The 13,142-nt window shown below is 42.0% G+C and overlaps 1 protein-coding gene across 2 annotated transcripts in view; it reads right to left on the bottom strand.

Moving 5' to 3' along the window:
* UBXN2B (UBX domain protein 2B) overlaps positions 1–12,902 on the bottom strand; it is a 113,835-nt gene extending 100,933 nt beyond the window's left edge. Inside the window, exons 1-2 of one of the 2 annotated variants that reach the window (XM_039525048.1) lie at positions 12,774–12,902; positions 5,740–5,812 (exon numbers count right to left, since the gene is read on the bottom strand). In XM_039525048.1, coding sequence (XP_039380982.1) covers positions 5,740–5,812; positions 12,774–12,787 — 87 coding nt within the window. In that variant the 5' untranslated portion in view covers positions 12,788–12,902. Of the gene's footprint in view, positions 1–5,739; positions 5,813–10,045; positions 10,102–12,773 lie in introns of those variants that run through there. The other variant, XM_039525047.1, reaches the window with a different exon arrangement.
* Between the last annotated feature and the right edge of the window lie 240 nt (positions 12,903–13,142).

Below are 13,142 nucleotides of genomic sequence, written 5' to 3'. Positions count from 1 at the left end.
TGCTGCTGCTGTCCTGAAGCTGCCCAAGCCCATATGCTGCTAGCCTGTTTACTGCAATGGTGCCTGCTGAAGTTATCGCTGGCTGGCATGGAAAACTGTCCTACCGAGGAGGAAGAAATAAGGCTCCCATCCCTAGAAACTTTCAGGAGAGGACTACAGAGTACCTCCATGAAATTTGCATTGAGATATCTCAGGAGGATTCAAGGGACATCCCTGTGTATCTAAACAAACTGCTCTGCATGCCCCCCTGCCCCCGCATTTCACTTACCTCTGCTGGGGAACGAAAAGCAGATAGCAATGCTTCCTCTGTCTCTTGTATCACTACTTCTTCTAGTATGAGTAAATTAATGAAAAGTCAATAGCTGTGTCCTGTTAAATTGGGGGCACCATCAGTATATCATTTACACACTTACCTGAGGTTCCTTCCCCTGTATCAGGCTCGCCCATGCTTGACTGCTGGTAGTGACTGGACTGCAGTGGAGTCTCAAACAGGTCCTGGCTTGTAGCATAGCTGGATTCCCCAGTCACATGTCCCCCATTCTCCTCATCATCATCCTTTCTGTTCATGCCAGGGGTTGGTGGGCAGGTTTGTGAGAGGGGGTCTCTGCCATGTATGGCATGCATACTTATAAAAGCAGCAGGTCTGTGGCTTGATGCCAGGTAGACTATTGGCCTCCTGGCCTTCTGATATGCCTGATGCACTTCCTTTTCTGTCACATGGAACTGCTGCTGGTCCCTGTTATACCTTTTCTCCTGCATCCCCCATGCAATCCGCTTGTAGGTGTCGACATTTCTATGGCTGGTCCGTAGCTGTGCTTGCAGTCTCTTCTCCCCAGAGGCCCAGGAGAGCTAATATCTCCTGTCTATTCCAAGCTAGAGTGTGTCTGGTGTCTGTAGCTGGCATGGTCACATGGGTTGTAGCACAACAACAGAGAGCTGCTAGGTGTACTTGCTAAACTGGATGATCAGGAAAAGGCATTTCAAAAATTTGCAGGGCTTTTAAGCAGAGGGAGTACTTCTGGTCTCCATGACCCTTGAGTTCATCGTTGTGACCAGAGCAGTTAGTGTCGGGCATTGTGGTCAGCAACCTTTCAGAAGTGGTGTGCCGAGTCTTCATTTATTTACTCTAATTTAAGGTTTTGCATGCCAATAACACATTTTAATATTTTTAGAAGGTCTCTTTCTATAAGTCTATAATATATAACTAAACTATTGTTGTATGTAAAGTAAATAAGGTTTTTAAAATATTTAAGAAGCTTAATTTAAAATTAAATTAAAATGCAGAGCCCTCCGGACCGGTGGCCAGGACCTGGGCAGTGTGAATGCCACTGAAAATCACCTTGTGTGCTGTCTTCAGGGTTGCCTACCCCTGGTCTACACTCATGCTGTGTTGACTTTAGTACATCAACCATGGCTAATGCCCCTTGGGGAGGTAGTGATACTGCATCACTGTAACGAGGCACTTACATCAGTGAGAGACAAATTTAAGTGTAAACACATGCACAACTAGGTTGACTCAAGGCAACTTATGTCAACCTGACTTGGTAGTCTATACCAGGCCTTAAAATGGGAAGATAACTTAAGGGTTCCCATCATAGCTTCACAAAGCACATCTGGCTCCTTGTTCACAGTTAGGCACTTGCTGATGTATGTTTAACAGGGTGGAGAAAAATTGGTGATTTTTAAAAAAACATAATTTAAAATATTGGATTTTTTAAAATTTAAATTAAATAGTTTTGTTTGTTTTAAAATAAACCTATTTAAAATAATTTTTAAATTGACAACTTACATTAAAGCCTAATCTTATAATCAGTTAAAAGCATTTAAATTAAATAAAAATAATAATATTAAGAGCACATGTTTGCCAAATTGTAAAGAAAGTGAAATCACTGAACTGGTGGAAGTCACTGGCTAAGCACGCAGAACCAGAGTGTATTGAACTGCTAAACAAGCTTTTGACATTAGTAGCCTCTTATGCAAGTGTAGAGAGAATGTTTTCTTTGTATCAACTTATACAACTAGTTGAGTTCAGTAACTAGCTCATTTGAAGTTAAGAAAGCAGTTGGGAGTTGAAAAAGCAGCAAAGCTTGTATTCCTCTTCCAGTCTATGAATAAAAACTGGGTGTGAAAGAATGAGATCTACTAGTTCTAATAACTTCAAGGTCATAATGACCAGAAACAATCTTCAATTCACTAACTACAGATAATCCTTCCTTTGTGTAGTAAATCATTTAGTTTTAAATCCAAAACATGTTTTGAAAACCATTTTTTAAATGTTTCTAGCACTTTTAAGATAGTTTTATTTAATAAAAATAAAAACTGCTCATTTTTAATTGAATTTGATTTTCCATCCAAATATAGCTTGACACAAATCACAAGTAAAAAAAATCTAATAAATAAATATATTATTTTCTACAATAATAAAAAAATGTAAATATTAAGAATCTGGATAAAAGTAAGATATATAATTGCTTATATGAATATGTATTGATATAGGGCATTCTCTTGGTTACCAAATTTATGCAAAGCCTGAATTTAGTTGCAAAACATGTTTTAATAATTACCAACAAATGAGAATCAACCTTTCTTTAGGAAAATAACTAAAAAAGTATAAACATTTGCATGCACAAATCAGATATTTGTGCACCTATATCCATTTAGACACTTACCACTAACTAGCCATGTGTGCACACATGCTTTGTGCTCTCTCATCAGTTAGTTTGCATTCATAAGTTAGATGCACATGTATGTCTGTGCCCAATTGCATGTGCTAACTGTAACTTTGAAAGTCTTCATTCTCCGAATTAATAGCCAGAATGCACCATTGTTTGTAGAATGGCAAAGAAAAGCCAGAGACCCAGCACAGTTGTCCTGAGCAAACTCTTTTTTGCATTGCAGCTGAAACAATAGTAACACTTTTGAAAACAGGCATTAATCAAAATAGCAGATTTTTCTTTAGTGAACGGTAATTAGCAGTTCTGCCAGTTTCCAGTCTATGCTGGAGAGCAGACTAGATGATAGGCTGGTAGAAAATTTTTTGTGACAGACACATGAATGTACACACATCCATCCACACATCCGGAACAGATTATAAATTAGCTTTCCCAGAGAGGCTTTGGTAAATAAAGGGTTCTTTCAGCAAGGGAAACTCTCTTTACAATATAGTTGGGCAAAATCCTGGCAGCATGGAGGTCAATGGGAGCATTGCCATTGACTTCCATGAGGCCAGGCTTTCAGCCTCAGTTCTGATAATATCCACGACTCCACTGCCTCTCTCCAAGTCTAGTTTTCAGGAGTTTTTTATGTATCTGCTAGATTCTAGTAGCAGAAAGACGCCAGCTTCCTCTAACTCAGATACCATTTTTAGCCACTGGACATGTGCGCATCTGGATTCTGTTGAACCCTGAATAAACCTGACAATGTGTATGTCTAGGTCCCCAAAACAAAAGCCAAAGAGCCATCACTAATTTTTAGTTCTTCTGGCAACTGGGGCACAGACTGTAAACTCAAGACGACTACTCAAATGCATAAATTAACTCACAAGTGCATTCATTGTGTAAGGGCCTTGGATTACTTCGTCTTAAAGAATGTTCCTAAACTAAACCAAAACATTGGTATAAATTCATTGTGATTGACCAGATGCATTCCCAGAGTCTGGAATAAAGAAATCACAAGTCTAAACTCACAGGAAAAGAAAAATATTTACTTTATCCTTAGCACATTCATAAAGATTAATGGTCTCGCCCTTTAGTCTCAAGGGCCAAGACTAATGATTTGGGGTTTAAGTGCACACATGCTAGCTTTGCTGATATGACAAACTGTACTTATTCTGAAGCAGCAGTTATATTCCACAGTCAATAATCTGTTAACTGAGTGGAGGGATCATGATCACGGGGAAGAAACAGTTGCTTAAAATTATGCGTTCCATGCAAGATCATAATGAAAACGCATAGGAAAGGGTAGCTGCCCTCTTGTGGTTAGTGCATCATATTGTCAGGTGAGACCCTTGCCTACAGGTCTCAGGTGGAGTCTTTTCTTGCCTGAGGCACTGGGGAGGGAGAGTGCGGGGGAGGAAGTGTATTTTGCCCCAGAGGAAAGTGGGTGACTCGCCTCCCCCTGCTGTGACATCTTGCTGGTGTGAGAGAAACTGAAACGGATTGAAATTATTTCTAAGGGAGACCCATTTCTTCATTCAAAGAGAAAGGTTTCTGTGATGCAGGGCCTCAAGGGAGCGGGTGAAGGAATCACATGGGGGACTTTCACCTCTTTCCTCAGGGGAAAAACACATGGAAACCAAATCAAGCTAAGAAATGTAAAGTTGAAGCTGACAGTTCATCCTTAGCCTGTTTTGTTATGCCAAAGTACTAATCTCGGTGTCAAAGCCTGAATGATGTTTTAAAATGTAGGGCCTGCCTGACCCTCCATTGCTCTGTGGTTCATGCCAGTGCAAAGTGGGCATAAAATGCTACCAGTCCTATTTTGCATCCATTTCGTGTTTATGTAAATAACTACACAAGGTTCAGAGCAACAGAAAACCAGGCTCTCTGAATTCAATGTCTGCATTTCACATCAATTCTGTCTGAGTCTGAGCTTTAAGTCCATTTAGTAAACTTGACCCACTCTACTACACATAAGTTTATTCTCTCATTGGTACAGATACCCAGGCCTAAAAAGGAGATTTTGGTACATTATGAATTGGCTGAAAGAAAAACACCACCCATAACATTGCTTAGACCAGGGGTCTCCAAACTACGGCCTGCAGGCTGGATCTGGCCCGGGGCTTCCATTTGTCCGGCCCTCCAACCAACAGGGGAGAAGCGAACAGCAGAGTAGGCACGTCAAGCAGGCGGGGGAGGGGCGGCAGCACAGCTGAGCTGTGCAGAGGGGTGAGTGCCTCTGGGAGCCAGTGTCCCCCCAAAAGGGGAGCCAACGTAGGGGAGAGTCGTTGCTGCAGCCGAGCAGGTACAGGGAGAAGCAAGGAGGCAGGCTGCAGCTGAGTAGGCACACCAAGCAAGCAGGGGGAGGGGCAGCCGGCAGCAGCTCCGAGGGGGAGTAGCTCAGCTGAGCTGTACAGAGGGGTGAGTGCCCCCGGGAGCCAGTGCCCCCCCAAAAGGGGAGCCAACTTAGGGGAGAGTTGCTGCTGCAGCCAAGCAGGCACGGACCCCTGCCTTAGAGTAAAAATACAAGCCAGATGCTTAATTACATCTCCAATAAATGGAGTAAAGAAGATGGAAATTAACAATTTCATAATGGTTAAATTTTAACTACAGCACTAATAGAACCAAACAGTACTTGTATGATACAAATGTGAGTTTTTAGAAATAAAAAAAAGTGAAATGATTTTTAATGTATTGAGAAATATTTTGTGTGATTTTACAGTACCTGCATCGATTAACTTTTTTACCTGATTTAGAATTTAATGCAACACTGACACAGTAGAGTTGTGTTGTTTTTTAACGATTTTGCATATATTTGTATATATTTAATTTCTTTCACAGTCGCTTTGGCCTGCAGAGCCCCTTCAAAAATCTAACATGGCCCTCGTCCCATCAAGTTTGGAGACCCCTGGCTTAGAGAATGCACTTGTTTCACTGCCTCTTACACTGGTGAAATTGAATGAAAAATTCTTCCATACCCAATATGTTTGAGAATGGGGCTTCTAAAGGGGCATAGATTATAACAGCTCAGAGCTTCCAGAAGGACTAATTAATATAACAGACAAATGGAGCTCATTAGTACCTTTCTGTTTTCTTTGATCACCTGTAAGTGGGGGGAAGGGATCCTTGTGAACCATCCAGTGAATGTTGAGAGACTAATAAGGAGAAAACAAAGAAATATTTCAGGTTTCCCCTCCCTTTAAAAAGAACAATACTGATAACAGTCTGTTGCACTTTTCACTATAGTTGTTCCAGGAAATGTTTTCTATGAAACACCAGGACATATTAAGACAACATACAGCCTCAACGGATAAAAGGGCTTCATGAATGCACCCAATGCGCTGGTTTTTTTTATTACTAGTGTGAGAACAGGGGTCAGTATATTTTATTAAATAACATTGGAGAGATAAACCCCGTTTGCTAAGGCTGTTTGATACACTACGGCTAACATGACACATCTGTTGACTATTCCATTACAGTATCTGATTTTATTTATCAAATTAGACAGCTTTCTCCCTTTTCCTTTACACACTTTTCTGGCCCCACCTCTCATGTAAACATCTACAATGAGTTGTGGCCATCAGCGCTAACAGCTGTCTCACGTCCCCTCTTAAAAGAACTATCGAGTGGTCAAAGTGGCAATCGTTCAAAGTTGCTGACGTTCATGCCCAGTGACTTTCTCACATCTGTGGACTTTAAAGACTTGGTTATGCAATAATTATTCCTCCCAGAGGCACACCCTTAATATTCTTAATAAATAAAGGACAGCTCATCCCCACAGAGGAGATGAACGTATTCAAACCACCACCAACACTGCTCAAAAGGAGAGACTAGAAGGAAGTCTAAGAAATCATCTCATCTTCCTCCATTCTCACAGGGGCCCCTCCCTGGCTGGGGGAAAGCTGCTCCTCTAGCAAATTGTCCTCCACTCAAGGCATAAGCAAAGGCCAGCACTGGCTATGTCAGCATTAGCTCCCATGAGTTTCCACTCCCACCTCAATAGCAGGACCCCCAGTGTTTGGGGGAGGCAATGTCAGCATACCACTTCAGGGAATCATGCTACTGGCAGGGACAGGAACTACTTAAAAAGGAGATTTTGATACATTATGAAGAGTTGGCTGAAAGAAAAACACCACCCACAACATTGCTTAGCCAATGCACTTGTTTCACTGCCTCTTACACTGGTGAAATTGAATGAAAAAAGACTTGGTAGGCTAACTCACATGACTCGCATGGAGTACTGTCATGGATGGATATAAACTGTTCAGGAAGGACAGGCAGGGCAGAAAAGGTGGGGGACTTGCACTGTATGTAAGAGAGCAATATGACTGCTCAGAGCTCCGGTGTGAAACTGCAGAAAAACCTGAGAGTCTCTGGATTAAGTTTAGAAGTGAGAGCAACAAGGGTGATGGTGATGTGGTAGGAGTCTGCTACAGACCCCCAGACCAGGGGGCTGAGGTGGACAAGGCTTTCTTCTGGCAACTAACAGAAGTTACTAGATCACAGGCCTTGGTTCTCATGGGAGACTTCAATCACCCTGATATATGCTGGGAGAGCAATACAGCGGTGCACAGACAATCCAGAAAGTTTTTGGAAAGTGTAGGGGACAATTTCCTGGTGCAAGTGCTGGAGGAACCAACTAGGGGCAGAGCTCTTCTTGACTTGCTGCTCACAAACAGGGAAGAATTAGTAGGGGAAGCAAAAGTGGATGGGGACCTGGGAGGCAGTGACCATGAGAGGGTCGAGTTCAGGATCCTGACCTAAAGAAGAAAGGAGAGCAGCAGAATACAAACCCTGGTCTTCAGAAAAGCAGACTTTGACTCCCTCAGGGAACTGATGGGCAGGATCCCCTGGGCGAATAACATGAGGGGGAAAGGAGTCCAGGAGAGCTGGCTGTATTTTAAAGAATCCTTATTGAGGTTGCAGGAACAAACCATCCTGATGTGTAGAAAGAATAGTAAATATGGCAGGCGACCAGCGTGGCTTAACAGTGAAATCCTTGCTGATCTTAAACACAAAAAAGAAGCTTACAAGAAGTGGAAGATTGGACAAATGACCAGGGAGGAGTATAAAAATATTGCTCAGGCATGCAGGAGTGATTAAATCAGGAAGGCCAAATCACACTTGGAGTTGCAGCTGGACAAAGATGTTAAGAGTAACAAGAAGGGTTTCTTCAGGTATGTTAGCAACAAGAAGAAAGTCAAGGAAAGTGTGGGCCCCTTACTGAATGAGGGAGGCAACCTAGTGACAAAGGATGTGGAAAAAGCTATTGTACTTAATGCTTTTTTTGACTCTGTCTTCACAAACAAAGTCAGCTCCCAGACTGCTGCACTGGGCAGCACAGCATGGGGGGAGGTGATCAGCCCTCTGTGGAGAAAGTAGTAGTTTGGGACTATTTAGAAAAGCTGGACAAGCACAAGTCCATGGGGCCAGATGTGCTGCATCCGAGGGTGCTAAAAGAGTTGGCGGATGTGATTGCAGCGCCATTGGCCATTATCTTTGAAAACTCATGGTGATTGGGGGAGGCCCCAGACGACTAGAAAAAGGCTAATGTAGTGCCCATCTTTAAAAAAGGGAAGGAGGAGGATCCAGGGAACTACAAGCCAGTCAGCCTCACCTCAGTCCCTGGAAAAATTATGGAGCAGGTCCTCAAGGAATCAATTCTGAAGCACTTAGAGGAGAGGAAAGTGATCAGGAATAGTCAGCATGGATTCACCAAGGGCAAGTCATGCCTGACTAACCTAACTGCCTTCTATGATGAGATAATTGGCTCTGTGGATGAGGGGAAAGCAGTGGGCATGTTATTCCTTGACTTTAGCAAAGCTTTTGATACGCTCTCCCATAGTATTCTTGCCGGCAAGTTGAAGTATGGGTTGGATGAATGGACTATAAGGTGGATAGAAAGCTGGCTAGATTGTCGGGCTCAATGGGTAGTGATCAATGGCTCCATGTTTAGTTGGCAGCCGGTATCAAGCGGAGTGCCCCAAGGGTCGATCCTGGGGCCAGTTTTCTTTAATATCTTCATTAATGATCTGGAGGATGGCATGGATTGCACCCTCAGCAAGTTTGCAGATGACACTAAACTGGGAGGAGTGGTAGATATGCTGGAGGGTAGGGATAGGATACAGAGGGACCTAGACAAATTAGAGGATTGGGCCAAAAGAAATCTGATGAGGTTCAACAAGGACAAGTACAGTCCTGCACTTAGGATGGAAGAATCCCGTGCACTGCTACAGACTAGGGACTGAATGGTTAGGCAGTGGTTCTGCAGAAAAGGCCTAGGAGTTACAGTGGACAAGAAGCTGGATATGAGTCAACAGTGTGCCCTTGTTGCCAAGAAGGCTAACAGCATTTTGGGCTGTATAAGTAAGGGCATTGCCAGCAGATCGAGGGACATGATCATTCCCCTCTATTCAACATTGGCGAGGCCTCATCTAGAGTACTGTGTCCAGTTTTGGGCCTCACACTACAGGGATGTGGAGAAATTGGAAAGAGTCCAGCAGAGGGCAACAAAAATGATTAGGGGGCTGGAGCACATGACTTATGAGGAGAGGCTGAGGGAACTGGGATTGTTTAGTCTACAGAAGAGAAGAAAGAGGGGGGATTTGATAGCTGCTTTCAACTACCTGAAAGGGGGTTCCAAGGAGGATGGATCTAGACTGTTCTCAGTGGTACCTGATGACAGAACAAGGAATAATGGTCTCAAGTTGCAGTGGGGGAGGTGTAGGTTGGATATTAGGAAAAACGTTTCCACTCGGAGGGTGGTGAAGCACTGGAATGGTTACCTAGGGAGGTGGTGGAATCTCCTTCCTTAGAGGTGTTTAAGGGATGATTTAGTTGGGGATTGGTCCTGCTTTTGCAAAGGGTTGGACTAGTTGACATCCTGAGGTTGCTTCCAACCCTGATATTCTATGATTCTATGATACTAGGGGGTGGGCTTTGTGTGTGAAGATATCAGCCTTCTACAGAGATCCTGGGGGATGTGGAAAATACATTCCTACCTCTTGGAACAGCTATGGGATTGGAGGGCCAAAATCCATACCCAGTCTTCAGAGAGGCAAACCAAACCCAGCCACCACCTCATCCTTCAGCATCTCCACAAGTGCAAACTCACAGTGTTTATAGTGATACCCAAAGGCCTGGGAGGGACTGAGCATCCGTCCTCAGCTGCCATTGGGCAAGGTTTACCAGAAAAGCACAAAGCTCTTCCTTGGCTGAGGACTAGCACCTCTTGCACCCCCATGGTATTGTCCTTAGCAAGTAGGCAGAAACCTCAACACAAGCAGCTGGACTCTGCCACTGCAGTCAGGGTGCAGAGGGGACTCTAAATATCACACACACTTTTGACAGACTGTCAGTTAGTTTTGGGGCATCTATCAAAGACTCACCGGATAATTTGCATTAAAATCCTCAAGTTGGTTCTGGGCATGGTGGTGTGATCAGGGTGGACTGTAGTTGGTGGTCAAAAATACTTAAGAGGGCTGCTCTGCCAATTTGCTGGCGTTATTAAGAAGTATAGGAGGTAAGTGTCAAATTTTAACAGCCCTTGCTTATCATCTTGGTATTTCTCAGGGAAAGGCAACTGTTTAGGGGACATTTACAATGATTTTGATTTCAACTTGTTCATGAGCCAAGCAATGATGCCACATTATATGGGGTTTGCATTCCTCAAGTGAAAAAAACCCACAATCAAATAAAACTGCATATTAGAAGGTATTAGCAGATCTTTTTAGAAAGTCCTCACAACTGACAAACAAATACACTTGTCCGCACAACTGACAAACAATCCTGAGAACACAAAGGAAACTACAAGGCAAACATCTCTTCAGAGAAAGGGAGGTATAATGCTGCCTTTTGTAGCACAGAAATAATAGTACTCCACTTGTAAAAATTAACTGTTCTGAATATCTTTATGCTCTGCAGCCTATTCAGTTCTTTTAAAGATAATGTTTACTGGAAAGTTTTGCTTGTGTCATTTCTGCTCAGGGCTGGCGAATCTGTGGTTCCATGTAGCTTAATCACATTTTCTTCAGTCTCCTATTGACAATGCTGGCCTGGGACAAATAAAAAGCTATCATTCAAAGCAATACCATATCCACTTAACTCAAACGGACATAGGAAGCATTGCAAGCTAGAGCTCAGACAAGTTTAAACGTGCTCCATTAATGGATGACATTTTTAACAATCGAGCTATTGGACCCCATTGGAAATAATGGTCTGTAATCATGGCAGAAATTAGTGCACACGACAGGTGATTATGTTCTGGAAATGTTCCAGGACCAGCTGTGTTGAGTCACATTATTAGTAACCTCTGTAATTACAGCTTTTCAAAACAGTTTTTATTTGGAATTGGGGAAAGCCAGTGCAGCGGGGAGAAAAACCACCACCACAATTTGCCAGAAGAAAAAAAATGTGTCAAAGCTAGAACAATGCTGCCCTGTTTTCTGAACTCCCAGCTTAGACTCTCTTGTTCTATTAAAAGAAACCCTAATGTAATCACTATCATATCTCCCCCCCTCTTTCTCATAGTTTAATTACAGCACCTGCTTACAAATGAACGGTCCAGCAAGTATCTGCCTAATGCTTGTGGAGGGAATTCCTTCTGAAACATCAAAATGGCCGAGAGAAAGCTGAGTCTGTTTACTAGATTTATTTGAATGTTAAATAAGCAGCACTCTGTTTATTTTAGGGTTAAATCAAAATAGGAGATGGAGGAATACGCTTTCTTTAATTGATTATAAATGACCTTAATATATATTTTAAAGCACACACAAACACATACACCTCTATCCCAATATAACGCTGTCCTCGGGAGCCAAAAAATCTTACTGCTTTATAGGTAAAACTGTGTTATATCGAACTTGCTTTGATCAGCCAGAGTGTGCAGCCTCGCCCCCTCGGAGTGCTGCTTTACCGCATTATATCCGAATTTGTGTTATATTGGGACGTGTTATAGCGGGGTAGAGGTGTACTTGTAAATATATCAGAATAATCAGATTGTGCATATAACAGGCCAGATTAACTGCATGATTTTATTGCTATTGTCCGTGTCCTCATTTTTTCCTCTAGTTGGTTTGTTACTCTCACTTGTCACATCTGGCTAAAATTAGAGTGTGAAGTCTGCAGAACAGGGGCCATGTCTTATCTTTGTTTTGTAAAGAACAGAGAACATTTTTGGGTTCCGGTATAAATAATAACTCTTTCCAGCCGCTAATCTTACTTGCACTGGCATTGTTGACAGAGTCCAGTTTTGGCCTTTTTATTCTTTTCCTTAAATCATATTTGAATACAGTTTTAAAGAGATGATGGATGGGGAACGGATTAAAAGCATTACACGATTTGACTGCCAATTAGAGAAGTGCCACATTACCAATCAGCAGTGGGGGTAGTCAGATTTCTAGTGGAATCTATAATCTAGACCCAAGTCAGTTTTTCTCAAAAGCAATACATTTGGTATTTTTGTATCTGCCATCTGTGATTTCTGAAACCATTGAGGGGAGGGAAGGAAAAGAAGTCACATGAGAAGGGAAGGAAGTTCTAAGAGCTTTCATAGGGTTCTAGTTGCTAGGGTAACCATTTTACTTGGTATTCAATATGTTCAGTGTGTTTCTGTTGCTTTGTGCCGACTTCCAAGGGCAACATTGTAGGGTGGCATTGGGGAAAACACTGGAAGTGAAGAGGACAACAAAGCTTGAAAACAATTGCTTCAAATAGAATAAAAAAAACCCTAAATAGTTTAAAGCACCCTAAGATTTTTGTTAGTGGAATTAGGTGTAATTTTCTGTAATAGAATTGCAGGTTTTACTAGAGTTGATGGGAGTCTTTGAGTTTCAGAATGATGCCTGCTAGGCAGAACAGAAACTAGAATTTGATTTAAACATTGAAAACAATGTGCTACTTCATGTCATTCTCGCTATGTCCGTCAATCAACATCACTTTCAAGTGAACAAAGATTAGGAAAATGGAATAAATGTTTCTTTAGCAACAGCTGAGCAGCGAAGCATTTTTGATTTTATATCTGTAAGAGTATAAAATTACGGGTTTTATATTATAAAATATAAATGTATATATTTATAATTATATAAGCTTTCAAAATTAAAACTACGTAATACTTACGTAGCAAATTTCATCTCAAGGTGCTTTACAAATGAATGTACACATTAATAATCTCATTTTTAAAAAGAAGATGATTTACCCAAAGTGATACAGCAAGTCAGTAACAGCAATTCAGGACCAGCCCTGAGCTGTTTTTATTGCTATTGTGACTTATTGTTTCTATGACACCATAATTGTTAGGGCCCTACCAATTTCACGGCCATGAAAAACGTGTCACAGACCATGAACTCTGGTCTTTTGGGTGCTTTTACTCTACACTATACAGATTTCCAGGGGGGAAGACCAGCGTTTCTCAAATTAGAGGTCCTGGCCCAAAAGAGAGCTGCACGGGAGTCACAAAGTTATTTTAAGGAGGTTGAAATATTGCCA

This window comes from Mauremys reevesii, linkage group 2 (assembly GCF_016161935.1).
Source record: "Mauremys reevesii isolate NIE-2019 linkage group 2, ASM1616193v1, whole genome shotgun sequence".
NCBI classification, from domain to species: domain Eukaryota; kingdom Metazoa; phylum Chordata; order Testudines; family Geoemydidae; genus Mauremys; species Mauremys reevesii.
Note: the sequence above shows the minus strand (reverse complement) of the source record. Positions and strands in the feature narration are given on the sequence as shown.